General features: G+C 43.3%; 4 protein-coding genes across 12 annotated transcripts; 2 read left to right on the forward strand and 2 right to left on the reverse strand.

Annotated features, from left to right (window-relative positions):
• Positions 1-424: 424 nt before the first annotated feature.
• Positions 425-3,900, forward strand: afmid (arylformamidase). Its single transcript, XM_028971888.1, has 11 exons — positions 425-1,037; positions 1,165-1,255; positions 1,351-1,455; positions 1,605-1,653; positions 1,905-1,990; positions 2,070-2,142; positions 2,222-2,319; positions 2,888-2,966; positions 3,104-3,239; positions 3,324-3,428; positions 3,527-3,900. Exons 1-11 carry the CDS (start codon positions 957-959, stop codon positions 3,554-3,556), a joined length of 933 nt encoding a protein of 310 aa, XP_028827721.1. The 5' UTR covers positions 425-956; the 3' UTR covers positions 3,557-3,900.
• Positions 3,901-4,978: 1,078 nt separating this feature from the next.
• cant1b (calcium activated nucleotidase 1b) lies at positions 4,979-9,379 on the forward strand. Of its 8 annotated transcripts, none has more exons than XM_028971892.1 (6): positions 4,979-5,648; positions 5,945-6,012; positions 6,338-6,502; positions 7,254-7,895; positions 7,978-8,181; positions 8,596-9,379. In XM_028971892.1, exons 2-6 carry the CDS (start codon positions 6,006-6,008, stop codon positions 8,964-8,966), a joined length of 1,389 nt encoding a protein of 462 aa, XP_028827725.1. In that variant the 5' UTR covers positions 4,979-5,648; positions 5,945-6,005; the 3' UTR covers positions 8,967-9,379. The 8 variants fall into 8 exon arrangements, with proteins under 8 accessions (XP_028827725.1, XP_028827726.1, XP_028827728.1 ...); XM_028971893.1 differs by having other exon boundaries at positions 4,979-5,327; XM_028971894.1 differs by having other exon boundaries at positions 4,986-5,141.
• Positions 9,221-15,885, reverse strand: ogal (O-GlcNAcase like). Of its 2 annotated transcripts, none has more exons than XM_028971891.1 (16): positions 15,397-15,885; positions 14,831-14,882; positions 14,642-14,739; positions 14,187-14,317; positions 13,388-13,454; positions 13,199-13,297; positions 12,655-12,930; positions 12,448-12,546; positions 12,120-12,382; positions 11,732-11,906; positions 11,404-11,489; positions 11,223-11,315; positions 10,786-10,874; positions 10,593-10,713; positions 10,387-10,510; positions 9,221-9,753 (listed from the first exon to the last, which is right to left on the reverse strand). In XM_028971891.1, the coding sequence occupies exons 1-16, from the start codon at positions 15,440-15,442 to the stop codon at positions 9,617-9,619; spliced, it is 1,956 nt and encodes a 651-aa protein (XP_028827724.1). In that variant the 5' UTR covers positions 15,443-15,885; the 3' UTR covers positions 9,221-9,616. The 2 variants fall into 2 exon arrangements, with proteins under 2 accessions (XP_028827724.1, XP_028827723.1); XM_028971890.1 differs by having other exon boundaries at positions 13,388-13,559.
• Positions 15,886-17,953: 2,068 nt separating this feature from the next.
• On the reverse strand, positions 17,954-26,442 carry LOC114786338 (peroxisome proliferator-activated receptor gamma coactivator-related protein 1). Its single transcript, XM_028973380.1, has 11 exons — positions 26,327-26,442; positions 23,838-23,963; positions 22,289-23,735; positions 22,107-22,160; positions 21,565-21,651; positions 20,888-21,476; positions 20,592-20,792; positions 20,325-20,388; positions 20,108-20,229; positions 18,755-18,906; positions 17,954-18,589 (listed from the first exon to the last, which is right to left on the reverse strand). The coding sequence occupies exons 1-11, from the start codon at positions 26,411-26,413 to the stop codon at positions 18,492-18,494; spliced, it is 3,027 nt and encodes a 1,008-aa protein (XP_028829213.1). The 5' UTR covers positions 26,414-26,442; the 3' UTR covers positions 17,954-18,491.
• Positions 26,443-27,079: the final 637 nt, after the last annotated feature.

The following is a 27,079-nucleotide window of genomic DNA, read 5'->3' on the forward strand; positions in this document are numbered from 1 at the left end:
TAATCAGCTGTAATCAGTAGGGTGGTAGTAGCCTAGTGGGTAACACACTCGCCTATGAACCTGAAGAGCCAGGTTGGAATCCCACTTACTACTATTGTGTCCCTGAGCAAGACACTTAACCCTAAATTGTTCCAGGGGGACTGTCCCTGTAACTACTGATTGTAAGTCGCTCTGGATAAGGGCGTCTGATAAATGCTGTAAATGTAAATGTAATCACCACTCAATGCATCTTTATCCAGATTGCCGTACAATCAGTAGTGACAGGGAGTACTCCTGGAGACACTCAGGGTTTAGTGGGGTCTTGCTCGGTCCCAGAAAAAAATTAATCAGGGGAAACATTAACCCAGTTGAAAAGTAAGTGGGGTTTGAACCTGTGTCTTCTGGTTCATAGGTAAGTGTCTTTCCCATTAGGCTACTACCCCCCCTTATATAATTTTTGAATTAAGGATAAATCATTTAAAGGGAAAACAGGGAGCTGAACCAAGTGAGCACAAAAAAGAACAAGACATCCAATTAAATGGAAATTGACATTACGTCTGTAAAATGTGGTATTCTATACATGCATTTACTGAAACTTATTTTGTTGGAGAGTTGATGTTGCAGATTTGGTAGTAGCCAAGTGGGTAACACACTCGCCTATGATCCAGAAGACCCAGGTTCAAATCCTGCTGACTACCATTGTGTCCCTGAGCAAGACACTTAACCCTAAGCTGCTCAAGGGGGACTGTCCCTTGTAAGTCGCTCTGGATAAGGGCGTCTGATAAATGCTGTAAATGTAAATTCATGGATTCACAAGCTTCATTCATATAATCAAGACGCGCGCACACACACAGATACACTGATGCTAGCCTGATTTAGTCATATATTCAAGATCTAGGCAACACCCACTTGCCCACTGCAAGCCCATTGGTCGCAGTCATTTCCCCTTTTTTGAAGAACCAAAGGTCTTCTCTGTCATGAACTCTGTCGTGAACCGTCCTGCTGGACCTGGGGCGCTTGCAGCCGCAATGTCGTCGTGGACGGACATGAATGAACACGTAAGGGCCAATTATTAAAAACCAAATATGAGCTCTGCATTGCTTTTGAGCTTTGTTTCTTAATGGCTGTGGAGCTGTGGGGGAAGGCCGGCAGGGGGCGCTAAACGGCTGTCCGTGTCGCGAGCAGGAACTGCGGAAGCAGTACTCGCCCAGTGAGTGGACTCACAGGATGTCCAGGGAGGATGTGGTTAAAGCCCACGAAGCTTCGCTCACGGCAGGTAAGTACATTTACAGCAGAGGCTCACTTGTGTCTGGAGCTGAATGAAATGTGTGAGTGTGTGTGTGTGTGTGTGTGTGTGTTTTGTTCATTCAGGGACAGAAAGGGCTCGTAGGGTCGCCCAGACCCTGCTGGACGTCCCGTATGGAGAAGGAGAGGATGAGAAACTGGATGTGTACATGCCGAACTCCTGCAGTCCCGGTAGGGCTTATTAAACCCCCCAGTCATTCATTCTGCCCTGAAGAGGGTATGTGATCAGAAAACTAATAATAATCCAGCATTCTATTATAATAAAAATAAAGAATTGTGTTATTTTTTTATAACGTATATTTCCTGCTTCTGTGCTTTAGATCTGCCATTAGTTGTTTACTTCCATGGAGGCTATTGGCAGTTTCTGAGGTAGGCCCTCCATGCCGTGCACTTCTAATGTCTGTCCATTTTAATGTAAATGTAACAACATAAATTTGCAAGCAGTGTTGACATTTGATTACGATTCGTACTGCACTTGGACATACTTTGCATCATATGCAAGTTAAAATGCAAATGTTATAAATCTGCTCGGGTCAGGTTGGAAGGAGATAATTCGGGAGGGACTGGCAGGGGAAATCACAGATTGTGATTCACAGTTGATTTTGCTTGGTACCTGACAGCAAAGATCAGTCTGGGTTCATGGCAGTCCCACTGGTCCAGAAAGGCGTTGTTGTGGTGGCAGTGGATTACAGCATAGCCCCCAAAGGTAGTGTGAACCTGTTGACCTCTCATATTGGTAGCATGTGTTTTAATGACGATAAAACTCCTCTCTCTTCTTCGGATAGGGAACATGGACTTGATTGTATCACAGGTTCGACAAAGTGTGGTATCCATAATTCAGCAGTATTCCCACGTAAGGTTAGTGTCGCTTTTAGTTTGGCCCTGTGTGTATTGTGTCTGCGATTGTATGTCTAATTCCATTTTCCATTCTTCCCAGTGGCTTATACATATGTGGGCATTCAGCCGGTGCTCATCTAGCAGCTATGGTCCTTTCTACTGACTGGCCTCGGTACAGCATAACACCCCAGATTAAAGGTGCGGACAGGGGTTAACAGTGGGTTGAGTATTGTCTACTAAATCTGGACTGAAGAAAGAAACACCTTAATAATCTGACATTTACACATGACATACTTCTCCGATGGGATAATCTTTTTCTACTCAGCCAACACACATTTTTATGTTCCGGCTTGTTCACTGAAGGTGAAGTGATTGTCATTGTGAAACACAGTGAAATGTGTCCTTTGCTTTTCACCCACTGAGCAGTGGGGAGCCATGACAGGTGCCCAGGGAGCAGTGTGTGGGGACAGTGCTTTGCTCAGTGGCACCTTGGCAGCTCAGGATTTGAACTGGCAACCTTCCAATTATGGGGCCGCTTTTTTATCCGCTAGGCCACCACTGCCTCCTTTTTTTGAGCATCTAGTGAAGTATTGTGCTCAGTATCTCAGGGCTCGATCTGTGGTTCTTGTATCAGAAAGAAAGCAAATTGTGGATCATCTGATGAGCCACTTGTAATTTTTATACTGGATTGTTGCACATAGTTTACTAAAACTCCTACATGGGTCAATTAAAAGAAAGTGACTTGTCTGCTTCATTTCTTCTTTAGGTGCGTTCCTTGTTAGCGGAATTTATGACCTCCTGCCCATTCTGTCCACCTATGTGAATGAACCAATGAAAATGACAGAGTATGAATCCATTACAGAGTCTTTTCTCTTTATGCAAGTTTGCATGTAAAAGATGGCTGCTAGTTCCCTGTTAGTCTGGATTGATGCGTGTTTTGTGGCTGAGAAACAGACTGTTTGTTCTTGCTCACTTGCTTCAGGGAGGTGGCTTTGAGGAACAGCCCTAGTCAGCTAGTTGGGCAGCTGAAGTGGTCCTCTGGTGACTGTGACATTGTGGTAGCAGTGGCACAACACGACTCTCCACAGTTCCGGAAGCAGTCGGAGGATTACTTTAAGGCGAGCACCTATTCACATTGAGGCAAATTGCTATTTGCTATAGAAATTCCATTAAACATTCATGTTTCACATGTTATTATGTAGGCTTTGAAATCCTTGGGGCTTAAGGTGTCCTTTGAAGACATCCCTGACACAGATCACTTCAACGTTATCGAGAAGTTCGTGGATGCAGACTATCACCTGACAAAGGTAACAGCTTTAATATCTCAGTTGTTCACACAAATGTTACTGACACCATTGCTGCACAATAATACTTTGTTAATTATGTTTGTGTATTTCTGCCCCAGCTTCTTCTAAAGGTGATGGGAAAAAACTGAGGCGTCAACAGCCACCTCTCAGACAGCAAGGCCTTATAATTTGTAATTAAAACCATAATTCCTTTCTCCTTCCTGAGATAAAACCCCCAGCTTGTTTGATTTGTTTGACCACATTTCACTGTGTGCACTGGGTGCTTTGCTGTGGTGTGTCACATGTGACAATTAATCACCTTCACGTACTTGCCGTATCAGTATTTTTCTTTTACAGTATTGCTCTTGTGATTATTGTGATGTGATGATTTCTGTTATTATGATTTATAAGATGTTTTGCACTTCTAAAATACACTGATAAACATACTTCAAAACTGTAATTATTCTAAAAATAAAGCCAAGCCAATCAATTTCTTAATCTATCTATCTATATATATATATTATACACACACACACACACACACACACACAAAAACCATTATTAGATTAGGTTCAACTTTATTGTCATTACACATGTACAAGTACAGGGCAAGGAAATGTAGTTTAGGTCTAACCAGAAGTGCAATAAGCACCAAGTGCAGGATACAGGTCAAATAAGTTATGTATATACATACACAGAGACAGCTCTGGGAAAAAAGCTGTTCCTAAGTCTGCTGGTTCTTGTCCGTGGTAGCCTAAAGCGTCTGCCCGAAGGCAGGACAGAAAACAGTCCGTGGGCTGGGTGGGAGGAGTCCTTAAGAATATTGCGAGCACAACGCAGGCAGTGCTTCCTCTGGATGTCCTCAATGGATGGAACTGGAGTCCCTGTGATGCGCTGGGCAGTTTTCATCACCTGCTGCATCGTCTTACGCTCAGCAACAGTGCAGCTTCCATACTACACTGTGAGACAGCTGGTTAGGATGCTCTCTATTGTAGAGCGGTAGAAGTTCACCAGGATGGTTGAGGATAGCTGGTTCTTCTTTACAGTGTAATGTGGACGTGCAGTCAGTGCAGGGTGTGTTCTGTCTTTTATATGATAATCAATGGGAACCTTGTTTTAAACAACAAAGCTTCTGTGTGGCCAAACCCAGTGACCTCCATCCATTGTTAAGACTTAAGTTGTTGGCTCTTTTTTTTTGGAACGAAATAAGTAAAGAACAAAACCTAATTGACGTGTACTCAGTTGAAATTACATGTGTTTCTCTTTAGGATATTTTCACTGAGGATCCTCTTCCCCAATTTAAATAAATGACTAAATATATTCAATCATGACTTGGATATATATATATATATATATACACACACACACACACACACACGCACACAAACTAAACGCTTTTGTACATAAAGAGTTTAATTATGTGTTCACCAACTAAAAAACCAGACTGCAAAAGCGATATATTATACTCGGTTGATACTAACTTTCAGTCTAATGAAAAAAGGAACAGTAGGTTCCTCAGTTATGCTCTGTTTGGGTTGGATGAGAAGTGGTTTCGGAGGCTGTCACTAGGGGGCGGCATGTGTCGCTCGGGTCCACCGGCTCCAGAGTAGCGCCGTCAGGGACGGCCGACTGCCTCCGCTCTGTGGACGCTGTGGAGGGGATACGGAGCTCATGAAACGCCACAATATCCCCGTTAACAGAAACACGTCGTGTCCAGCAGTCCAACTTCATCCGGTACGTCTCTCGCTAGTTTTTTAAAGTCTCCTTTGCTGGAGCTGGAAATCCGGATGCCGGACAGGCCGAGCCCGGCGCGCTGGATCTTCTCCCAGCAGCCACGTCAAGTTACAGCGGCGACAGGCGTGTTCGCGGACGTATAATGCAGCTGTAAACGTGTCGTGTGTTCAGATGCCTGGTAAGCAGGTAAGGAGGTAAACACGCCACGTTTGGTGAAATTTGTGCACGGACAGTACCGAGTCCACGATGCAGGGAATTTAGAGGACTGTGTATTCCACTGGCCACGTTCCGCCTTTTAAACGCAAATGATAAGAAGAAGACATGATCTGGAGTAGTCCTGTTGGGAATAAATGGAAAATATGACTCTAGGAACTCAAAACTGCTTCCTGTAAATAATACGTGGCGCCAGGAGCCTTCCAACTCGCGGGTTGCCAGATCTTCTGCGCTAAAGAAGCTGAACAGGGGCCGATAAGTTCATGCCAACTCTTGCTAATAAAATGTTAAATGGTAAGGTGGGATGGTGACCTAAATCAATAAAGCAGTAAAACTGTCTAGTGTAAAAAGTGAACTAACAATGACTGAATGTTTCAGCACCACTGCAACAGGTTATTACCTTATTATGTATTATTATGTAATGTATGTGCACTGTTTGTCTTGGTGTGGTACTTTCTTGTACTTTGGAAACGCATCACACTCTACAGTATGATGTACAGTATGGTGATCAATGTAAGATGTTAAAATGACCTTTTTAAAATTAACATTTTGCACAATATCCGTGTAAAATCATATTGTGTTTTTAACAGATGCCTATGAAGTTTACACACACTTAATTAATGCAGCCCAATCTGGTCAACATTTTCTATAATGGGAGGTTAGTCATTCATTCATTTTTAACGATTGTCCATGTGAGCTTATTTGTCTTAATCTACAGTGAAAAGAGTTTTTACACTGTGTGGGGGAAAAACGGTAAAAAAAAATGTAATATTCAAGGCATTCCCAAATGTTATCGGAACAACCCATAGTTTTTTTCCACACACCTCTGTGCCAGTGGCCTTTGTTACAGATAAGCTCACATGGTTCAGGTTTGCCCTTCTTGTAATTAATCAACCACAAACGCTGAGTTCATTATTGCCTCCCTAGTCAAAGTTCAGAGCTTTCTTTTTATCTTTGACCTTTGTCACTGTTACAAAGTGCAGCCACCTTATTCCAGAGAGCGGGTGCACGTATAGGCCATTATAAAAGAGCATTAGTGCAACAGAAGAGAAGCTTGAAAAAGACGAAGAGACGGGTGCAGGTGACAAGGATGACAAAAAAGACCAGGATGGCTGATGTCCAGGCTACTCACAGGATAAAGAATAATGGTAACTAAAAAATTGATTGCTGGTTAGTGGTAGGAACTGGAATGCTATGATAAAATATCAATGATGTCACCTGTGACTGACTATGAAATCACAATACCGCATAATCATGATATGCATATAACAATTTTCTAAACAATTTACAAAATGCATTGACATCTAGATGTCTCTGCTGTCTAGGTCCTTCCTTTGTCCAATACAAAGACGACTTTAAAATGTTGGATAATAATGATAATTCTGGAGGGTAAATGCTGGTAAATTTGGGCAGTTTAATACTTATTTCATGGAGATGTTGGCATGACTAGGAATTTCCTTTGACAATGCAACTCCCACTGGTTGCAGACCTTGCCCCTGACGACGGTTGCATAAGCAGTGATCTTGTCGCCACTCGGGCCCAACTTCCCCTGCGATCTCCGGTTCCACACGCTGCCCTGCCATGCAGGAGGGGCTCTCTTGATCTTGGGTGTATTGTGGGAGGCAATCCTTACTCCACAATGTCATGGATTATTTATTTAAAGCTTTTCTTTCCTTCTATTTGGAAACGGACAGTGTAGATTTCTGCAAAAATAGAATGTTTTTGTTGTAGGAACAATGTCATGGTTGCATGATAAATGGCCTTAAATAGTATAAAATCTGAAATCAGCAATTGCTTGAGTATCGTGACATGCCGGCCTCCTGTCCGAGGCTGCACCTTGTTTGAAAAGGTTGCCTGGGTGGTAGTTCCAGATTCTTATCGGTTTTCTTCTTTTCCCAGGCAATCCCCAGGCCAATCCCGAGGACTCCATGCATTCCATGCGTTTTTCTGTGCGAGGCCTTCCCACCTTGGCCTCCGTGAGCAGTGGTGCCGCGTCCGACCCCCGTTTCCGTCTCAAGTGGCGGGCCATCACCCTGGTGATGCTCCTGGCTCTTGGTCTGCTCCTGTATTTGCACCAAATGGCTCACGATGAGGCTGTCAGCCATAATGACTTCAGTCCATGGCACGCCAGTCGGGACACGGTTCCCTCAGAGATGTCCAGTGTACACTACAATGACACCTATCCACTGAGCCCACCCGAAAGGACGCGCAGTGGTATCCGCTACCGCATCGGCGTGATCGCAGACCTTGATTTGGAGTCCCGCAGTAAGAAGGAGAACACATGGTTCAGCTACATGCGCAAAGGACACCTTTTAGTGTCTGAGAGCGGGGACAAAGTGGCAGTGGACTGGGATTCAGACACTGTGATCCTGGAGAGCCACCTGGCTGAGAAGGGGCGGGGGATGGAGCTGTCAGAGCTGGTGGTGTTCAACGGGCACCTATACAGTGTGGACGACCGGACGGGAATTGTGTACCGCATCGAAGGCCGCCATGCCGTGCCCTGGGTCATCTTGCCTGATGGGGATGGGCTGGTTTCAAAAGGTCAAGGGTCATTCTCTCCCTGTCCTCTCATTCAAATGTTCACAGATAGTCGTGTGCTGACCCCTGAACTCTCCCTCTGCAGGCTTTAAGGCAGAATGGCTAGCTGTGAAGGATGAGCGGCTTTACGTGGGAGGCCTGGGCAAAGAGTGGACCACCACCAAGGGGGAAGTTGTTAACAACAACCCAGAGTGGGTCAAGGTGGTCGGTTTCCGTGGTGATGTGGAGCACAAGAATTGGGTACCCCGTTATAATGCCCTACGAAGTGCAGCTGGCATCAGCCCTCCAGGTGAGCAATCAGTTTAATAGACATAGTGGGTGGGGCTCATTCAGTAGCATAAGGTCAAATATGACCTCAGGATTCACACGGCAATTCGTCTAGTCTTAAATAGTTCCCTAAATATCATTGAACACCTTCCTGCCATATTGGGGCAGTGGTGGCCTAGCGGGTAAGGAAGCGGACCCGCAATCGGAAGGTTGCGGTCCTGAACCGCCAAGGTGAGCAAAGCACCGTCCCCACACTGCTGCCCACTGCTCACCAAGGGTGATGGTTAAAAGCAGAGGACACATTTCGTTGTGTCACTGTGTGCTGTGTATAACTTTCGAATCATGCGACCTTTAGTACGGATTTAAATTCTTGTTTGCGAGATATAATCTTCTCTTCTTGCTGTAGTGTCCATTCTCTGTGTTTTCCTCATTTCAGGCTACCTCATACATGAGTCTGGAGCCTGGAGTGAGTGGCTGCAACGCTGGTTCTTCCTGCCGCGCCGCGCCAGCTCGGAGCGCTACGATGAGACAGCAGATGAGCGACGTGCCACCAACCTGGTGCTCAGCTGCCCTTCTGACTTCAGTCACATCTCTGTTGGTCACGTGGGACCCCTGAATCCCACGCACGGTTTCTCCTCATTCAAGTTCGTCCCCGAAACTGATGACCAGATCATTCTGGCCCTAAAGTCGGAGGAGGATGCTGGGAAGATCGCCACCTACATCACAGCCTTCACGCTAGATGGACGAATCTTGCTACCTGAGACCAAGATAGGTGACGTGAAGTATGAAGGACTGGAGTTCATTTGAACACACATGGTGTGGCTCAAACCTCAGGCCCCTGTTGTGGGAGGGTGACTTATGCAACAGGGTCCCAGCAATGAGACAGGTGTGATGGGGACATTGACTGGCACTCAGGAAGGATGGGTGAGGCTGACACCACTGTCTTCGTGATCCTTGTACTGATTGTAACTCACTGGGCACTTTGATTCCAAAAGAAAACTAAATTATTTATCTGTCTTTAACTGCTTTTCAGAGGTGAATTTTTTTTATTCTATTTTGACTGTCAGAACTAATCCTATTTTTATTTTATTTATAACATTTCAAACATGTTCTCTGTCTACAAATCCAAACACTGGATAAAGACAAATAATTTTACATTAATTTAAGGCCCTATAAAGGTCACTGACCAAGTCAATAAAATGATTGGTATTTAAAACAAATACATTGCAGTGAATTTCTTTTTCCAGCAGTTGATTTGTAGCTTGTATACAGTAAATTATTAGCATTCATTTCTGGAATGGAAATGTTAACATTCAATCTGACAATCTCTTTTGAATCAGAGAGACAGATCTTCACAATCATCTAGTGCAAAGCTGCTTGATCACCACGCACACTTGCTCCTTTTTTATGACCAGGAGTTAAAAGCCAGTGAAATCTTAACTGGGATTGATTGGACATCATAGGCTAGTCCCCATCACTAGCAGATGCTTAGGAAGCCTTTCCACATCCAGCACTCTGAAGGAGCCCAGTTTGGTGAAGAAGTCCAGCGTCCTCCGCTCACCCTGCCTAAACTCACAGAATGCAGATCTGCAGCCTGGAAGAGGAAGAGGTGGCAGAGTCTGTGTAAATAAACTATTTACTTTTATCAGTAAAAAGTCATTTAAACTGGTGAAGGGCAAACAGATTAGATCACATATGTTGAGTCACTACAGCAGTGGTTCGCAGTGCCATCTCTGAAAATATTAGGTTATTATGACTGCTTATGTGACCAACCCTAGATTAATTCTATTCAATTTACACAGATGGTCAATCCTAATCTGAATATTTATTATCATCCACTGTAAATGCTTAACACAGAGCAAATGATGACACTAACAGAGGACATTCTCATATTTTGAATGTGTAAATTACATTCGGCAACTAGCATGCACCACTTCAGTCTGGCTGCAGATATTCAAATATTTGAAACTGAAATATTGAAAGTCTGTGGACCATCCTGAGTAACTCAGTCATATTTTCCAGAAAGTGACAGTGATGATGGCATTTTACATGTTGGTTGTTCTCATCAAAACATAACTCAATAAAAAAATGGATATATAGTGCTATAGATCACTGGAAAGACAAATCATATCGAGCTAACCCATCCTTTAAGAGTGAGAACAGGGACGTAGAACCAGTGAGAAATGTAGCCTCTTGCAGAAATATAAATGATATTGTAAAAACTCACCATTAGCCCTTAGTGCAGAAAGCAGGTTCCCCACTAAGCGCTTGGCAGCGATGGGGTCAGGGACTCTGGGAAGTATTTGCACAGTGATGAAAGCCGGGTAATCACGCAGGAGGACTTCTGGATACTATTACCCCCACAGAGACAGACACAAACAGAGTAACATCTCATGCCACTGGTTTACACCAAAGTGACCTGGGTGTGCTCACCTTGTTTGAGGTCATGGCGAGTTTGGCTTCAGTCAGGCCCAGGGCGTAAGCACAAATGCCAAGCTCATCCTCCAGCAGAAAAGCACATTTTGGAGAAGAAGAGATCTGCCCACTGGCCAGTCTATGTGAGTAAATGAACACAACTGTGAAATATTGGCTTTTTCCATTCTAGACAGAGGAAATAAACTCTCACCTGTGTCCTAATAGGTCAGGGATGTGTGCGGCTGGAGCCAGAACCGTTCCTTCACTCTGCATCTCATTCTGAATTCTCTGGACAGCTGACTACAGGAAAAAATAAACAAAAAAATCACATATTTGTGGAGAAAAGACAGACTATGGATTTGAAATTAAAATGATAGTTTTCTATACACTCTGTTTATCACCATATCATGCTACTTTAATGCAGGGGTGGGGAACCTAATCCATATAGAGACAATATTTTGGAGACACTGCACTAAATCATGAACAGGGCCCACAGAGTATTCAGGGTTTATTAGTTTACACAAACTACAAATGTGAAGACTACAAATTTCTGATATATTGGGTGATTAGGCCATGTGGTGCTTAAATTGATCCCAAGTCATCCTATCAAATATAATTCTAGACATTCTCCTCCCTGGTTGCACTCACCTGGTCATCAGGTGTGTAGGGTCTGATTGTGTAAACCCTTGATGCAGACGGCTGGCGGAAGAGATCTCTGTTGCCAAGACTGGGCAACATTCTCTGTAGGGAATAGATGATTAATTGATGACATATATTCCACCATTACATGACAAGTCATGATTTATGAGATCTGACAGTAGAGGTGCACCTGGAACTCTCCAGAAAGTCCACCTCTGAAGCCCCAGGGCTCAGGATCATCATTCATGGGCTGAACAGATGGGGTGCTCAGCCCACCTGTTTTACATTCAGTATTACATTCAGTCAAAAGTGATGTAATTTTACAGCTGATGTTATGTACAAGACAAAGTGGATGCAGTAAGACCCATTCTTGGCATATCAGAGGTCTGTTATTACACTGTTGCCCCCCCTCCTAACATTTTATAAAATCCAGCAAAGGAAGAGCAAATGGTTTTTGGTTTTCTCTCATTAGACTATTCATTTCATGAGATAAAGATATTTTATAATAAAATATGTACCTAAAGACTTCACATAGGCCCGAGCCATGGAAACCCCACTCTTAATATCACAGATATAGTTGTAGAGATCGTAGAGAATGCTTCTGTTGGGGACATTTGAGAGACGGTTAAACATCTGGACGACTGCCTCGCACATCTGGTCAAACTGGTCGGCTCGGGTTCTCCACTCCACAGCCTATGAACCCAAAAATGTTGGATACATCACCACCCAGTATAGTCATCTGTACGTGTCTATTTCCTTCAAATGCTTTACTGTTTCAAAGCTGTCAGCAGGCCAAATTTTAAAAAGGGATGCAACAAAAATTACTTTTCACAAATAAGACATGTTTCATGGCACTCCAAGTCCAACATTTTAAATCTTCATTAAATTGAAGCTCTGACCTCTCACCTTGCTATTATCTGGGGCAAGTGGGCCAAATCCCGCCGCATCACTGTTGCTCTTCAGCCAGTTGAGCTCCTGCAGCATAGTAATGGCCGTGGGGCCATGCTCATAGGGTAGGTAGAAGAGCTGGGACAACAGCATGAGGTCGTCCAGGGTGAGCGGCTCTGCGGTGTACAACGGGTTCTCCCTGGGGCCTGGAATGTATCCTGGGTCTGTCTGCATTGGCTCCTCCTCTGATGATTCCTTCTTTGGTTGCCTTTTTCGGGAGCCTTTAGAAAACCAAATAAGCATCAAAGTCATTCACATATACATCATTATTTGTGGGTTATCTTACCCCCATGCTGGTCAGATATACCAAACTCCACCAGCCATTCACTAAGGGCTAGTCGCAGTGCTTCTTGGGGAACATAATCCGGCACATTATCCTCACCATCTGGGCAAAACATTTGGTCATTATTACAAAAAATGTTAAAGCTTTTAGTAAAATAATACATTATTTGGTAATCAAGCGAGCAGAATCAGTATGCACAGCAACACTCACCCATGGACACATCTCGCTGAGGATCAGACTTGCACCAAGTAGCCAAGGTGTGAATTGCCACAAAGTTCAGCTCAAATTCACAGTTGGGATTGGTGAGGACTCCCCTGAGATTGGGGAGGAGCTCTGTGGGACGGTCCTTGAAGGGTCCCATCATGACCCTCTGGGGGTCAAAGTCATTGGCATGGATATTGTCCCAGATCACAGGTGCCCTCTTCAGGACACCTGAGACTTCCTTGATGGACTCTACTGAGATCTCCTTGGATACCACTTTTGGGCCTGTGTGTTTGTGTGTGTGTGTGTGTGTGTGTGTGTGTGTGTATATATATATATATATAAATAAAAGAAAAACAAAAAGTGAAATATTATAGCAAACAGGAATTTTAATTTACAACACAAAATGACTTTCAAGACTCAATTATAAAATTGTATTTTTGTCTAGACACAACATGTAAGACAACACTAAAGGCTATTGAAGGAGCATACTTCTAATTATTCTGATTTAATGGGTAAATAAGCATTGATTTGATTGTATGACAAGTCTTACCAGTCCACAGCACATCAATACCAGGCAGCAGTGTCTCCCCCACAGTGTGCAAATAAGACGACTTGTTGACACTGGGCATGCAGAATGCTGCACAGTAGTCTTTGAAATAGAAGGAAAGCAAAAAAAAAAGTATGTTTAGCCCTTGGTTGTGGGATCTACAGAACGTAGGATGTGGGCTGCTCAGGCTACCTGTGGGACAGAAGAGGAAGGTGTCAGGCTCCGGCAGGTGCTGGAAGACCTCATTGGTCACGGCCACCTGTGCGTGAGCAAAAGAGCTGAAGGCCTCCTTGTCAGCAGGACACATCTCTGTCTCAATGTCGTCAAACAGCAGGGCGAAGGACCTACATCCAAACTCACTGACCTACATTCAGTTTAAGAAGCAAAAAGTTTCAGGCTTCATGCTTAGAATGCACTCCACTTATATAAACTGTTTAAAATCCATAAAGATCCCTTGTCAATGGAAAAACAGTCACATGCTGGATGCTGATGCTATTTTATGTATATACAAGCCACCAAATCTGAGCTGTGTTGAATACAGAATTTCCTTTTCGTGAAACAATGACATTATGTGTGTAGAGACGCAGCAATAAAATGGTGTTCTCCATCTGTAGACTTTTGCTTGTAGGAGATTGTTCATTAATTTAGAGTTGGGAGAAAATGGCACCCAGTTCTTCTTGAACATAAACATATTATAGACAAATAAAGCGTATAAGATAAGATCTTCATTTGTGGGTTTTACACTTTAGACAGACCCTTCCAGAGTTGCTCTACATATATTTCAGTATTTTTAAAAATGGAAAGACTCTCACTGACTTAAATACACATAAATAGCCTCTGACAGGTCACAACTTCTGTAAAAGCTGTAACAGTGTGCAGTCATTGCAGTTCACATCTTAAGATAAACTTATTATCTTGGTGAAGTACTACCCATAAAAGTGGGTAGTAGAACCCATAAAAGTCAGAATTTGGTGCTTGTTGGCAACCGTACCTGGTCCAGCTTCCTCTTGAGTGTGGCCACCTCTTTGGGGTTTGAAAAGGTGATATCCAGACCAGGGGAGATGGCGTAGATGAACTCGATATTGTGCTTTTTTGCAGTGCTGATCAGTGTAACAAGTTGCTCTTGGCCATGATAAATAAAAAAAAAAAAAAAAAAAAAAAAAAAAAAACAGTAAAAGGCACGTCCTGAGGCAGCCTTCTTATTGGACAATGACAAACCATGCACTGACACCACTTGCAGGCTCACTCTACCCTGGAAGGGGGTCCCTCTCTGTATCACTCATTCCCAAGGTTTCTTCCTTTCTTTTTTTCCTCTCTCCTAGATTTTTTTCATTGTGTGCAGAAGGGTCAAGTGTGGGGGGTGTCAACTGTAGGGCCTGTCAAAGCCCATTGAGACATACTGATGTGATTTTGGGCTATATAAGAAATACGTGTTGTTCTTCTCACCAGCTTCTGCAGGACTATAGAGGTCCCTCCAATACATTCTGTGCTTGTAGTCATCTTTCGGGGCATACAGGTATGTGTTCAGACCCCATTTCTGCTCCCTAGGAAAGATAATCACCAGCACACCCACAGTTATACAGCCTCACTTGCTTGGCAAACTTTAGTACTAGAGTTGGGAATCGAGTTTATTACCGGCGGAAAAGTTCCTTCCTTTGCTCCATAGTCCATGGTCGACCATAAAACCCTGCATTAAGCAAGGTTCAGCAAGTAAAGACAATTATTACATGAATGATATCTAAGTAACATAAGAAACGTGTAGGTCATTATCCGATTCTGCCTGCTGCAAACATATGGGATACATGTGGATCCAAACATGAAACAAGTTATTGAAATAAATTTCACATCCCACTTCCTACTCATACTGAAATCCAGAATCTTTTGATTTATACATCAACTGCGATAAATTCCCCAAACTTCTTGGACAGCTAACCAAGAGTCTCCCACCAGGAGGTTAAGGGTTCAAAACTTTAAAATATTTTCTGTCATTCATGTTGCTTTTTCTGGATTACAAATTGACAGGACAACTTTTCTTCACTATATATTTGCATATCCTGTATTTGAGAGGACACAATTGTTGACACCATATTATTATTATTATTATGTATTATTATCGACGTTTCTGTTGCATTTTCTGCATCCCTGCAGAATACAGGTTAAAAACACAAACACTCACAAAACTTGCACATACACCTACTCACCCTCAACCACACCAGACAAAAAGCGTCTTGAACTGTCATTAGCCATGACCGAGGGTTTCCTCGCAACAACGCAAAATATGCAGCAGCGGCGGAGGAGGAGGACGAGATAATGACGATGATGCAGCTTATACGCCTGATGAGCGCAACGTCACACGACGTGACGCCTGCGCGCTGTTAACAATGCGCCCACACACAGCCTGCTGCTGGCGGGGGAGACACGGGATCCGACGAATTGCTACTTGCCCGGCTCTACTTTTTATGCACTGGCCAACTTCTCAAGTTCAGCCCCACACGGGATCGAAGCCCGAAAACCATTCCTGGGTTCTACCCACTGCGCAAACGCAGTCGCCGCGTCCCAGCTGCACAAAATGGACATTGACGTTCCGACTCATGAAGACGTGGTCCTCTTCCAAACTTCATTTTAACTAACATGTGCAACACGAAGACCGTGCGATGATGGAAAAATAAGAACAAAAGACAGAAGATTTAAAGGTACAGAGCGCGACGTTCTCTTAAAGGAGCCGCGCACATTTTGGCCGCCAATCGGTGGAGTTAGCCGAAGTGCATTTTGGGACATATCGCCATATTGAGGGTATTGCTCGTGTGGCTACCTGTTTTGGACTGCGCATGCGCAACGGTTAGGTTTAGGAGTATGGTTAGGTTTAAACAGTATCGCAGTGGCTTTCAGAGTACCGGGTTTTTGGTCCAAATCGGGTATCGACAGTTCGTTGTAGAAGCGTATTGCATTGTCGCTGTCGCTACCCGATTTGTTAAGGCAATTGAAGCAGTGCATCATGGGATCTGTAGTTTGTTTGTCGCCGGGCCATAATTGTGAATCCGTATGTGGTGATCTCGCGGGATGTTTGACGCCCCGGTTTTACAGGATTTTTTCTTGAATTAAAAAGATGCACTCCTCTGATAAGCTCTTACTTGCAGTGTTTTTTATTTGTCCAAACTCCTGTTCAGGCACTGGTCAAAGTCAAGTCAAGGTCAACTTTATTGTCATCTCACAATATACAAGCACACAGAGAGAGGAGATTGCGAAACTTTGGAAATTCACAGTGTGCAAAAGGACATAGTGGAATGGAATAACACACACCACAAAAACATGACCAAGGACATTGTGGACATTGTGCGCTGAGCCATAAAATAGGTACAGGTCGAGACAAACTAGACAAACCAGGCAAGTAGCGGCAATATATCAAAATGTATTTAGGATATAGTATATGATATACTATGATAATAATGGCAGTAGTAGAGATATGGCATGATGATAATAATATCACAGCATCACAGTGTATGATCGTTATTAATCAATCACTTAAGTCAGAAATATATAATATTAAAGAAGAGTAAGTGACGGCTGCTGTAGTACGTGCCTCAACACGGAATTACATCTTCAGTGACACACTTCAGTATTTCACGTCATTTTAGGTTACACAGCCAACCTGTATCTCTGATAATTCATTAAAACCACCAGCTTACTTGAAAAACAGTTAAAGCTTTCACTTCTCATGTTGCACTTCATACCTTTCTGTCAACGTTCATTTTATTAGTTAATTATAAACACGGCATCTAAATAAATAACCAAGCCTTATGCAAAAGTACACTGCTCAAAAAATAAAGGGAACACAAAATTAAAACATCGTAGATCTGAATGAATGGAATACTACTACTTTGTTCTTTACATAGTTGAATGTGCTGACAACAAAAACCACAAAAACGTATCAATGGAAATCAAATTGATTAACCCATGTAGTTCTCAAAATTAAAGTAGGAAAACAGACAATAGGCTGATCCAACTTTGATGTAATGTCCTTAAAACAAGTCAATGTGAGGCTCAGTAGTGTGTCGCCTCCATGAAGTCTGTTTCTGACCATTTGAACAGACACATACACATTTGTGATCATCCTGTTCCTCCTTGCACAAAGCCGGAGGTGGTGGTCCTGCTGCTGGGTTGTTGCTCTCCTACAGCCTCCTCCAGATGTACTGGCCTGTCTCCTGGTAGAGCCTCCGTGCTCTGGACACTACGCTGACACAGCAAACCTTTACTTTGAGTTACATTGTGTTGTTTAAATGCTCACTTAGTATTTTGGAGCAGTTCATCTTCTTCAATCAGCTGCTTCCATTAAGGGTTCCTTTTTGGCAAAAAAAATTCCAACCCCAATTACAGGTTGGGGCAGTGGTGGCCTAGTGGTTAAGGAAGTGGCCCCGTAATCAGAAGGTTGCCGGTTCGAATCCCGATCCACTAAGGTGCCACTGAGGTGCCACTGAGCAAAGCACCGTCCCCACACACTGCTCCCTGGGCGCCTGTCATGGCTGCCCACTGCTCACTCAGGGTGATGGGTTAAATGCAGAGGACAAATTTCACTGTGTGCACAGTGTGCTGTGCTGCTGTGTATCACATGTGACAATCACTTCACTTCACTTTAAAATTATTGTTAAAATATGCATTTTAGAAACCAAGAAAAGCTGCAGTCATTTAAATTTTTTTCACCCACTTTTATTAAATTCATTTAACACTGAGTTCAAAATGGCTTAAAAAAAATACAGGACCCACACATGGTCAATTTAGGGACAACAATCCACCTGCTGTCCATGCCTTTGGACACGGGGAAAGCATGCAAACTCTGCACACAGCAGATATTAATTCATAATTGTCAATATACTCCAGGTTCATTTTGGTTCAAGCATTTCCGCGTTCATTAAAAAAATGGAAAACTATAAAAAAAATTAACAAAACTAACAAGCAGGTCATGTCCGAATATTTTACATAATTAATATTAACATGGTCACTACACAAGGTTTGACTCTGGAATAATATAACTGGCAAGTTCATTTGCAGCTCTGAGGCCAACACTTTTCTGCAAAAACTTGTGCTGCCCCTGATCAAGTGTTTTTGGAACTAAAAGAGATGCCAGAAAAGTGTGAATTTTAAAAGTACTTTCTCCTACCACAAAAAAAAAATTAAATCAAAACAAAAAAACATTAGTCAAGTACTAATAAAAAAAATATATATATTTTTTTACAGACAGCCTTGGGTCGCTCCCTGTAACATTTTCCTCCTCTTCCCACAGAAACTTGTTCTCCTGCTATCACTTCAGCCCTCTCTGTGCCTGTTTCAGTAACGTGTCAAAGTCGAGGGTGTCAATTTTACTTCTGGGTGGAGTGGGGTTACCTTCGCGGTTTGAATCTGGGGAACAAAAAAAAATAAGTTTTTATAATCACAATAGAAAGAATGAATACAATAAAACAGACCCAACTGGATACCAGATTCTATTTGTGCTTTGATCCATAAGACCCCTAATTCTTGCAGATATTAACTGACTTGACAACTTGATCTGTCATAAACACTAACCCAGGTCAGCATAGCTTGATTTGCAGAACTGGCGTCTTCCACCAAAGCAGAGGTCAAATGGTAACTCGTCTGGTTGGCGAAGCTTGCCCCCCTTCTCGAGGGCAGTGAAGGCATTCTCTGTACTATAGTATGTTACAAAGCCATAGTTGTCACTGCAAACGGGGACAAAAAAAAAAAAAAAGTTTCCATGGTGATTAACAGTAGTAACTCAACAGAGACAACTTTTTCCAAGTCTTTGTGACTATATATTGATGTGTGCATGAAATAAAAAAAAAAAAAAAAAAAAAAAAATGAGACAAGATTGAGCTGTGTTCAGAATATTAGCTTATAATAGTTTTTTTCTTTCCATACAAGGAATTGCACTGGGAAGATGACAAATGCTATCAAAATTAAAGCATGAAAAGAAACTAATCACGTCTTATTCCTTTACAGAATGTGAAAACTGAGTATTAGGCTGTTAAGAAAATAGCACTGTCCACATTCCTTTACAAACTCAAACATTCACTGTGTAAACTGAATTTTTTTAATCATTCATTTAATATTTAGCTGTGTTCCACTTGTGTTCCATGAAGTCAACAAAGTCCTGGGTTTGCCTCAAACAGCATTTTTGATGTCACTCCACAAGTGTGCGCATCCTAAAGGTACCGGAATGGGGTCAATCACATGTCTGATGATGACAATTTTGTTGGTCTAGAACAAAGATGTTTACTATGAAGGGCCGCATTTTAGACTTTTGTTATACAAACACATTCACATGTAAAATATTTCCTAAATATTTCAGTATATCCAGAAGGCATTTCACTAAATCCGGAAGGTTCTATGGATTCTTGTGTGGCGACCCGATTCAAATCAGGTAGTGACACCACTCTCCCTTCCTGACTAAAGCTTCTCTGTCAACCGAGCACCACCGTGCTACCAGCCACAGCGCGCCTACTATAAATATTACTTTTTTTTTTTTTTTTTACTTGGCTCATTCCTGGGAGTTTGGGCAAATGAAGACATAATACAGTTCTTCACGGATACACTGTGATGTATTGAGATGATACAGAGAAGACAGAGTGGCATCACTACCCGGTTTGGACTGCTTACCACTGTGAATTGGGTCGCCTCACAGAAATACATAGGACTGCCTTCTGGATATAGTGAAATGCCTTCCGGATAGTGAAATGTTCACTCCGGATATACTGAAATATTCACTCACACGAACATGTAAAAAGCTAATGCTATATGGGCGTTTAACACACTGCTTACGTTTAATGCTGAAGCCTTTTGTTTGTTACATAAGAGTACAACATTTGCTGGTTTAATTAGCACTTGGTTCAGAGATTATTTATTTCCATACTGTACTCTTACCCCTGACTCCTGAAATGCACAGTGCAGTCCTGGATCTCCCCGAAGACCGAGAAGCGTCCCCTGAGCTCAGACTGTGTCATGTTCCCATGGATGCGTCCCACATACACCACCCTGCGTTCATCCTGAGACACAAACAGCTTAAGCTATAAACCCACACATATAGACATTTTAGGAGTTCTGAATGGCTAGTTGATGTAAAGCAGCAGCCAGTACTCACAATAGCTTTCTGTTTCAGGATCTTTCTCTCTATGGACTGGTGTTCAAAATTGCGGTCACTGTTCCTACAGAGATAAGAGGAAATATTCAGATTGTCGTACCTAAAAGAAAAGCTGAATGATGTAATAAGGACTATGAAATGACAGGCTGGAGTAAGTTCAAGGGAGCTTTATGGTCATTTAAGCTACTTACATGTTAGACAGTACATAGTGAAATGAAAAACCATTTCGCTAGAACTTGAGATTGTGGGAATTTATTCAGGAATCACCTTGAGAATCTGTAAGAGCCCCGGTGCACGTGGCTCCTGTGTGGCCGTGAAGACCGAGATCTGGAGTAATTAGGGTGGTGACAACAGGACGAAGAACGGGACGAAGAACGGGACGAAGAACGGGACGAAGAACGGGACGAAGAACGGGACGAAGAACGGGAGCTGGAGCAGAAACTGCTCTCTGAGCACCTGAAGCGGTAGCTGCAAAACGGAGTAGAGATAAAATGCAAATATCTAGAAAAAATACATATACATACAAATAAATACATACATGGGATCATCCTATGAGGTCTCACCTCTTTTGGGGCGGAGATGGAGACCTGGAACTTGAAGAGCAAGACGAGCATGACCGGGATGATGACGAGGATGAACAGGAGTCAAATCTCTCCCTGTAGGACCTCCTTGTCCTGCTCCTCCCTCTGAGAGGAGGACTAAGGGGCCGAGAAGAACGCTCAGCACTGTTACTGCTTGCCCTTTGAAACGGAGTTGCAGTGTCAACATCTGACCTGCAAGGGGAGCTGTCAGGAGAAAGCATGACCGACTCAGCGACACAGAAAGTCCTATGATCCAGCGAATGCTGGCTGACACATTTCCTCTTGGCCTGAGGTGAGGTGCCAAGCTCCATAGACGGAAGTTGCATTGTGACATTCACTTGGGCTCCCTGAGGTTTGCAGTAGTCGTGGTCCAAAAATGCCTGCACCTGAGACAAAGTAAGGGTGGAGACAGTCACTGGGGCACAGGTCCTGGGGTGGCACCTGCTGGCACGCAGCGGGCGGGCGTCGATGATCTGAATGGCCTTTGATAAAGGCTGTTTGTTGGACTCTGATTTCGTTGGGGTAAGGGGTTTCCAGGTCTGGTGTGGAGGAGTGGCCGGAGGGGTAAGACCTGAGGGGACAAACATACAGAGGCGTTTTCATTCATAACGATACATTTATAGCAGCTATGTGCAGGTGAAAGCACGACAGCTACACACCTGCAGTGCTGCCCAGATCTGGGGTCTTCTGTCGAGTCTCTCTGTCACACCTTTTCTCCAGTCTGACTTCAGGAACCTTCGGCCCCACTTTGGGTACAGAAGAAAGGGATTATAATAATGCATTTAATTTATATTACCCTTTTCATTGCAAGATCACAAAGGATTACAGGTTAAAACATTGAGAGATTAAATACCTGTGGGGGTGGAGACCAAAGGTTTTACTAAAAATAAACGTTTATTGTAGAACACTGAAGTTGAGAAAAAAAAAAAGAAAAAAAAAACAAAAAAAAAAAAAAAACAAAACAAAAGCAGCCCAACCCAACCAGAAAAAAAAAAGAAACAAACTGGTTATATCACTTGGATATCAAACCAGGACAGAGCCACACCATATCTGACGCTTGGGCTCACTTGGAGAGGGATCTAAATCCGTAACAACCATAAACCTTAGTCCTGCCCTATAAACCGCAATAAAGGCTCGCATCAATCTGAAAAGCGACACACCCATACAACCCCCCCCCCCCCCCTTCTCCTCCTGCTCATACCTTGTGTTTCTTCAAATTGTTCAAGTAGACTGGCAAGGTCACTGGCTTCGATTCCTGCACCATAAAACACAGGGAAGGGGGGGAGAGAAGGCACTGAAACCACACCCGCTGGGCCAGAGTGACGACAGTCAATTTAATCAAGTTCTGAGCAGGAGCACAAACACAGCAGGTTCGTGCCTTACCAACATCTCCGATCACTGGGGGAGGAGATCGTCGAACTCTCTGGCTCCTGTCCTCAGGCTTATCTTGGGTTTTTGATATGGCTTGGTCAGAGAATTCCTCAATGTTTGTTGAGTCTGCGGGTGGACTTCGGCAATCATTAGTCAATGGACTTGTTTGGGGGGGTCGGCTCCTACACTGGCTCTCTGGTAAGGAGCTGGGGCCACAGAGAAGTTCTGTCTTGTTACGGTCCTCCATTTTTGGGCAGGAAGGTAGAAGAACTCTAACAGGGTTAGGTGGATCACTACAAACAGGAGCTCTCCATTTAGAAAATGTGGGTTTTACTGGTGAAAATGGCCTTTTTTGAGCCTTTGGAACATTTGCTGAAGGAAGCTCTGCTTCAAGACGTTGGGAAGCAAGTAGGCAGGGGATGGGAGGAAGCTTGCTAGGTATTTCAGGAACTGAGGGCCACTTGGTTCTGAGGTTATCCCGTTTCTCCACCTGCGGGATTTTCTTCTGCTGCCTCAGAAGGCGATATTGCTGCAGGCTGAGCGATCGGGGCTTGGGTTCATCGAGAAGAGAAGCACATGTTTCTAGGACACCAGCCAACTGACCATCTTGAAGTCTTGTGGAGACAGACTCCACTGATTCAAGTTCTCTGCAATCATGTGAGAGACCTTCACCTTGATCCAAAACTTGGACTGGCATATCATGGATTGATGTTAAATTTGGAGCGAATCTCACTCTTTTCTTCACCTTTAAAGATCTGTTGTGGTTTGTTGAATCCCATTTGACCAACACACTTTTTTGAGACCTTTCAACTGTGTAGATGTCACCCTTCCCACCCCTACCTTCCCACTTTTGGGTGTCACTCAAAGAGCACTTGTCAAGTGCCTTGTCTTTGGTCTTTTCCACATGGGCTATTTTGGTGGAAGATCTCATACAGTTTTTCCTGCCTCCTGTCACCAGGTGGTGCTGCAACTTGCCAGCAAGTGATGTCACCTTCTCAGAGAGTGCCAGGACTATTTCTCCTTGCTGCCTGCTCTCCAACACATCCAAGACAATCCCTTCCTCAGGCAACCCGATGACATCTACATCCTCATCCTCAACGTCCTCCAAAGAGGGCGCCAAGCAGTACGAGTGCATGTACCTCACCAGATCAGTCACGTACACTGTTATGAAGTCGGACAGCCTACCATCCTTGGTCATCCATGGTTCTGTGGTGGGAGGATCTGACTCTGTAAAAAATCTCCTGCAGGGTCCTTCCCTGACCTCAGTCTGCTCCTCTTCCTCTTCTACCGCCCTCATGGGCACACAAGGCTTCCTATTGTCATCTGACACCTTGGCGAAAAGGCCTCCATCAGGAAGAGTATCAAACGGTGACAGGGTCTCGTCATCAACATGATCAAGGATTTCAGTCAGGGCGGTGAGTAGTGTGGCCTCGCTCTCCTCATCAATCCTGCTCAGTCCCTGAAAAAGTCAATAGATTTAATACTCAAATGTTTAAATGTATGTTATCAATGTTGTGATTTTGACATTTAGTCACTAAAAATCCTGTAAAACTTTTCTTACCTCTGCAGCATTTTCTGTTTCCTGAAAAAGGGACAAGATGGTGGGATCAAGGCAGCCATGGAGGGACTTTTCCGTGTTCAAAGCACAGAGCCCAAAGCGTGAAAAATCGTCTCTTCCCACTCTGCCCTGTTTCAAAGAAAACAAAAAATTGAATATGGGTATAATATCATACAAACTACAATATCAAGCACGTTCCCTTCTAGTTCTGTAACTGTGGTGCAATAGTGGAAAGCCCACCCCAAAGTGCTATCAGGAAAGTATTAGAACACCACCCAACCCCAAACAGATGATAAAATTAATGTCCATTATCTTCTTACAGTGTTTATTGTTGCATAATTACATTCAACTTACACATACACACACAAAACAATATGGGATTCGCCATTTGTGTGTACTAAATATAGCTTCTGAAAAAGAAACACAAAGAGATTTACATTTTATAACATTTTTATTTGATATTTCAATTCTCACCATTAATACCCCCATGTTTAACATTTATTAACCACGCCTCCTCATGGTCCTGGGAAATTCAGATCTAGCCTGTGGCACAGGTGTCATTCTGATGGGAATCATCACATTGAATCACTCAAAGGCTGCTAAACAATTAAAGTGAAACTTCCATGATTGAGCAGGTTGTGACGGGGTTTTGGTCTGTGGTAGTGGAGAAAACTATTCTGAAGCAGGCAGACAAATGAGGTCCGCCGGCAAGAAAGAGAATCGCACGCCGCTGCTGGGGTTTCCATCACGCTCTCTATTTATTATGCTTACAGCACCTCAGTTCCACCATGCCCAGGTAAATGTCGGTAACCGCTCATACATGAGACAGGGACATTACACGTACCAAACTCTTTTGGTACTCTAAAATAATAACCACAGGAGCATGGACCAGACTGCTTGGTTCCTCTGCCTTGTGGAGAGTCTCATCAGGACTGGGACAGACGACTATAGGCAGAAATGTACTTGCTGTTACCTACATACAGTACAGGCCAAAAGTTTGGACACACCATCTCATGCGTTTTCTTTATTTTCATGACTATTTACATTGGTAGATTCTCACTGAAGGCATCAAAACTATGAATGAACATGTGGAGTTATGTACTTAACAAAAAAAAGGGTGAAATAACTGAAAACATGTTTTCAAAATAGCCACCCTTTGCTCTGATTACTGCTTTGCACACTCTTGGCATTCTCTTGATGAGCATCAAGTGGTAGTCACCTGAAATGGTTTACCAACAGTCTTGAAGGAGTTCCCAGAGGTGTTAAGCACCCTTTGCCTTCACTCTGCGGTGCAGCTCCCCCCAAACCATTTTGACTGGGTTCAGGTCCAGTGACTTTGGAGGCCAGGTCTCCATTTTTTGTTAAGTACATAAGTGTTCATTCATAGTTTTGATGCCTTCCGTGAAAATGTACCAATGTAAATGGTCATGAAAATAAAGAAAAGAACATTGAATGAAAAGGTGTGTCCAAACCTTTGGCCTGTACGTATGTATGTACGTACGTAAAGCCGTGGTCCATATCCTGCGTTCTTTGTATCATTTTGGGCACGAACGGATGAGTACAAACAGATACAATACGGATTCAAACAGGGGCAGTGTTGTGAGATCTGCACTCAACAGGTAATTATTTTAAGATACAGGCACAAACATTAACAAAGCAACTGCTTACTTATACGCATACATAGCTCACAACAAAGTATATTTCTGTCTTAACCCCACCCACAGCATGATGCACTGTGCATTTAAAGGAGAACTATGGTCTGCAGGTAATCGTCTTTTACACGTTTAATACAACCAAGGTGACAGGATTTGCATTAGAGTGCGTCCGTATGGATGTGACTTGTAAAATACAAAGATTAGTGATTCACCATTCTGCAGACACACACAAACAAAATGACGACAGACTAAAGCCTGTTGTTTGGGTCTGCACCTATGACAGCTCCTGACCCTGGTTTTACACCAGACACACAAATCAATTCACCTTTATATAGACATCAGCTGACAAATAATTGTGAGGGTCTTTGAAGTTATTGACATCGCATGAATTGTTCTCAATACAAAGTCTAAGATAGGGTAACAACAGATCAATGACGCGAAAGCGGCAGTGACAATTAAAAGCTGTCAATCACCCGCAATACAATATGCGTTCCAGCCCTGATGGAGTCGGTTTCCGGTCAGATCAGCAGTACCTGCAGCTGCCACTATTCTAGACACCCACGCCGCAGAAGTTCAACTTCAATACACAATCTGCTCAAGTGGCACACAGCTGTCACTTCACTCAACCATTCACTCACTCACTACGAATCGGGTAAAACCTTTTGCTAATTCCAGCGGCTCGCGTCCTCATACCGAGTTAGCAGCCGGCCACGCGTCTCCCGCAGCTAGCATCATCCACGTGTCACACACGGGAACAGACTGCCTGCGTTTATCCAGTCCGCTCCAGAATCGACATTTTTCCTTGACCAAATAACACGTAACACATTAAATACAAACCTGTGCGTGGCTTGGCGTCTGAAAAATGCCAGATTCCACGTAACCGGTGGCTCCCTCCTCCAGGCTGGGTCCACGCGGCTCCGCCATTTTACTCGCCCGCGCATGATTCACGCACTGAGAACACGTGGTACCCACTTTCCCGGGAAAACGACGCTCACGTGACTCGACTTGAAACTTCTATTCTTCTTGTTGCAAAGGACAACATTTTATTTAGAAATACTTTAAAAATAATATTTCAATGGTAGAAATGATACACATCACTGTTCTGCACAGAGACATGATGTTACATGTTACAGGGTGATATTCTTGAGAGATTGGTTTAAATTTACAGAGTTACAGTTACAGAGTGAAGTGATGATATCAAGTAAACTCTCCTACCCTAACAGTCCCTGTGGAATGAGAGCTGAAGGCCTATAGAATTTAGACTTGATTAATATCCTTTACTGACAGATTGAGAGGTGGAGGGCAGCTATAATAGTATAGATTGTTCCCATTGATAACTGCCCATGGTTCAGTATGCAGACTGCTCATGTTTACATTATGAAACATGAAGTTTCATGTTCATCTTGATTTATCAGTACGAGCACATTCTGTGTCTGTTTTAGTAATTGGGTCTAATATTACCATTACGTTTTACAATGTATCAGCAATGACCGATGAACGCTGCCGAAGATCAGATGGTCTGGTCGTTCTGCACAATTGACCTGGCAAAAGTTTTACGCCGGATGCCCTTCCTGGCAGAAATCTCTTACC

Source organism: Denticeps clupeoides, chromosome 3 (genome assembly GCF_900700375.1).
Source record: "Denticeps clupeoides chromosome 3, fDenClu1.1, whole genome shotgun sequence".
Lineage (NCBI taxonomy): Eukaryota > Metazoa > Chordata > Actinopteri > Clupeiformes > Denticipitidae > Denticeps > Denticeps clupeoides.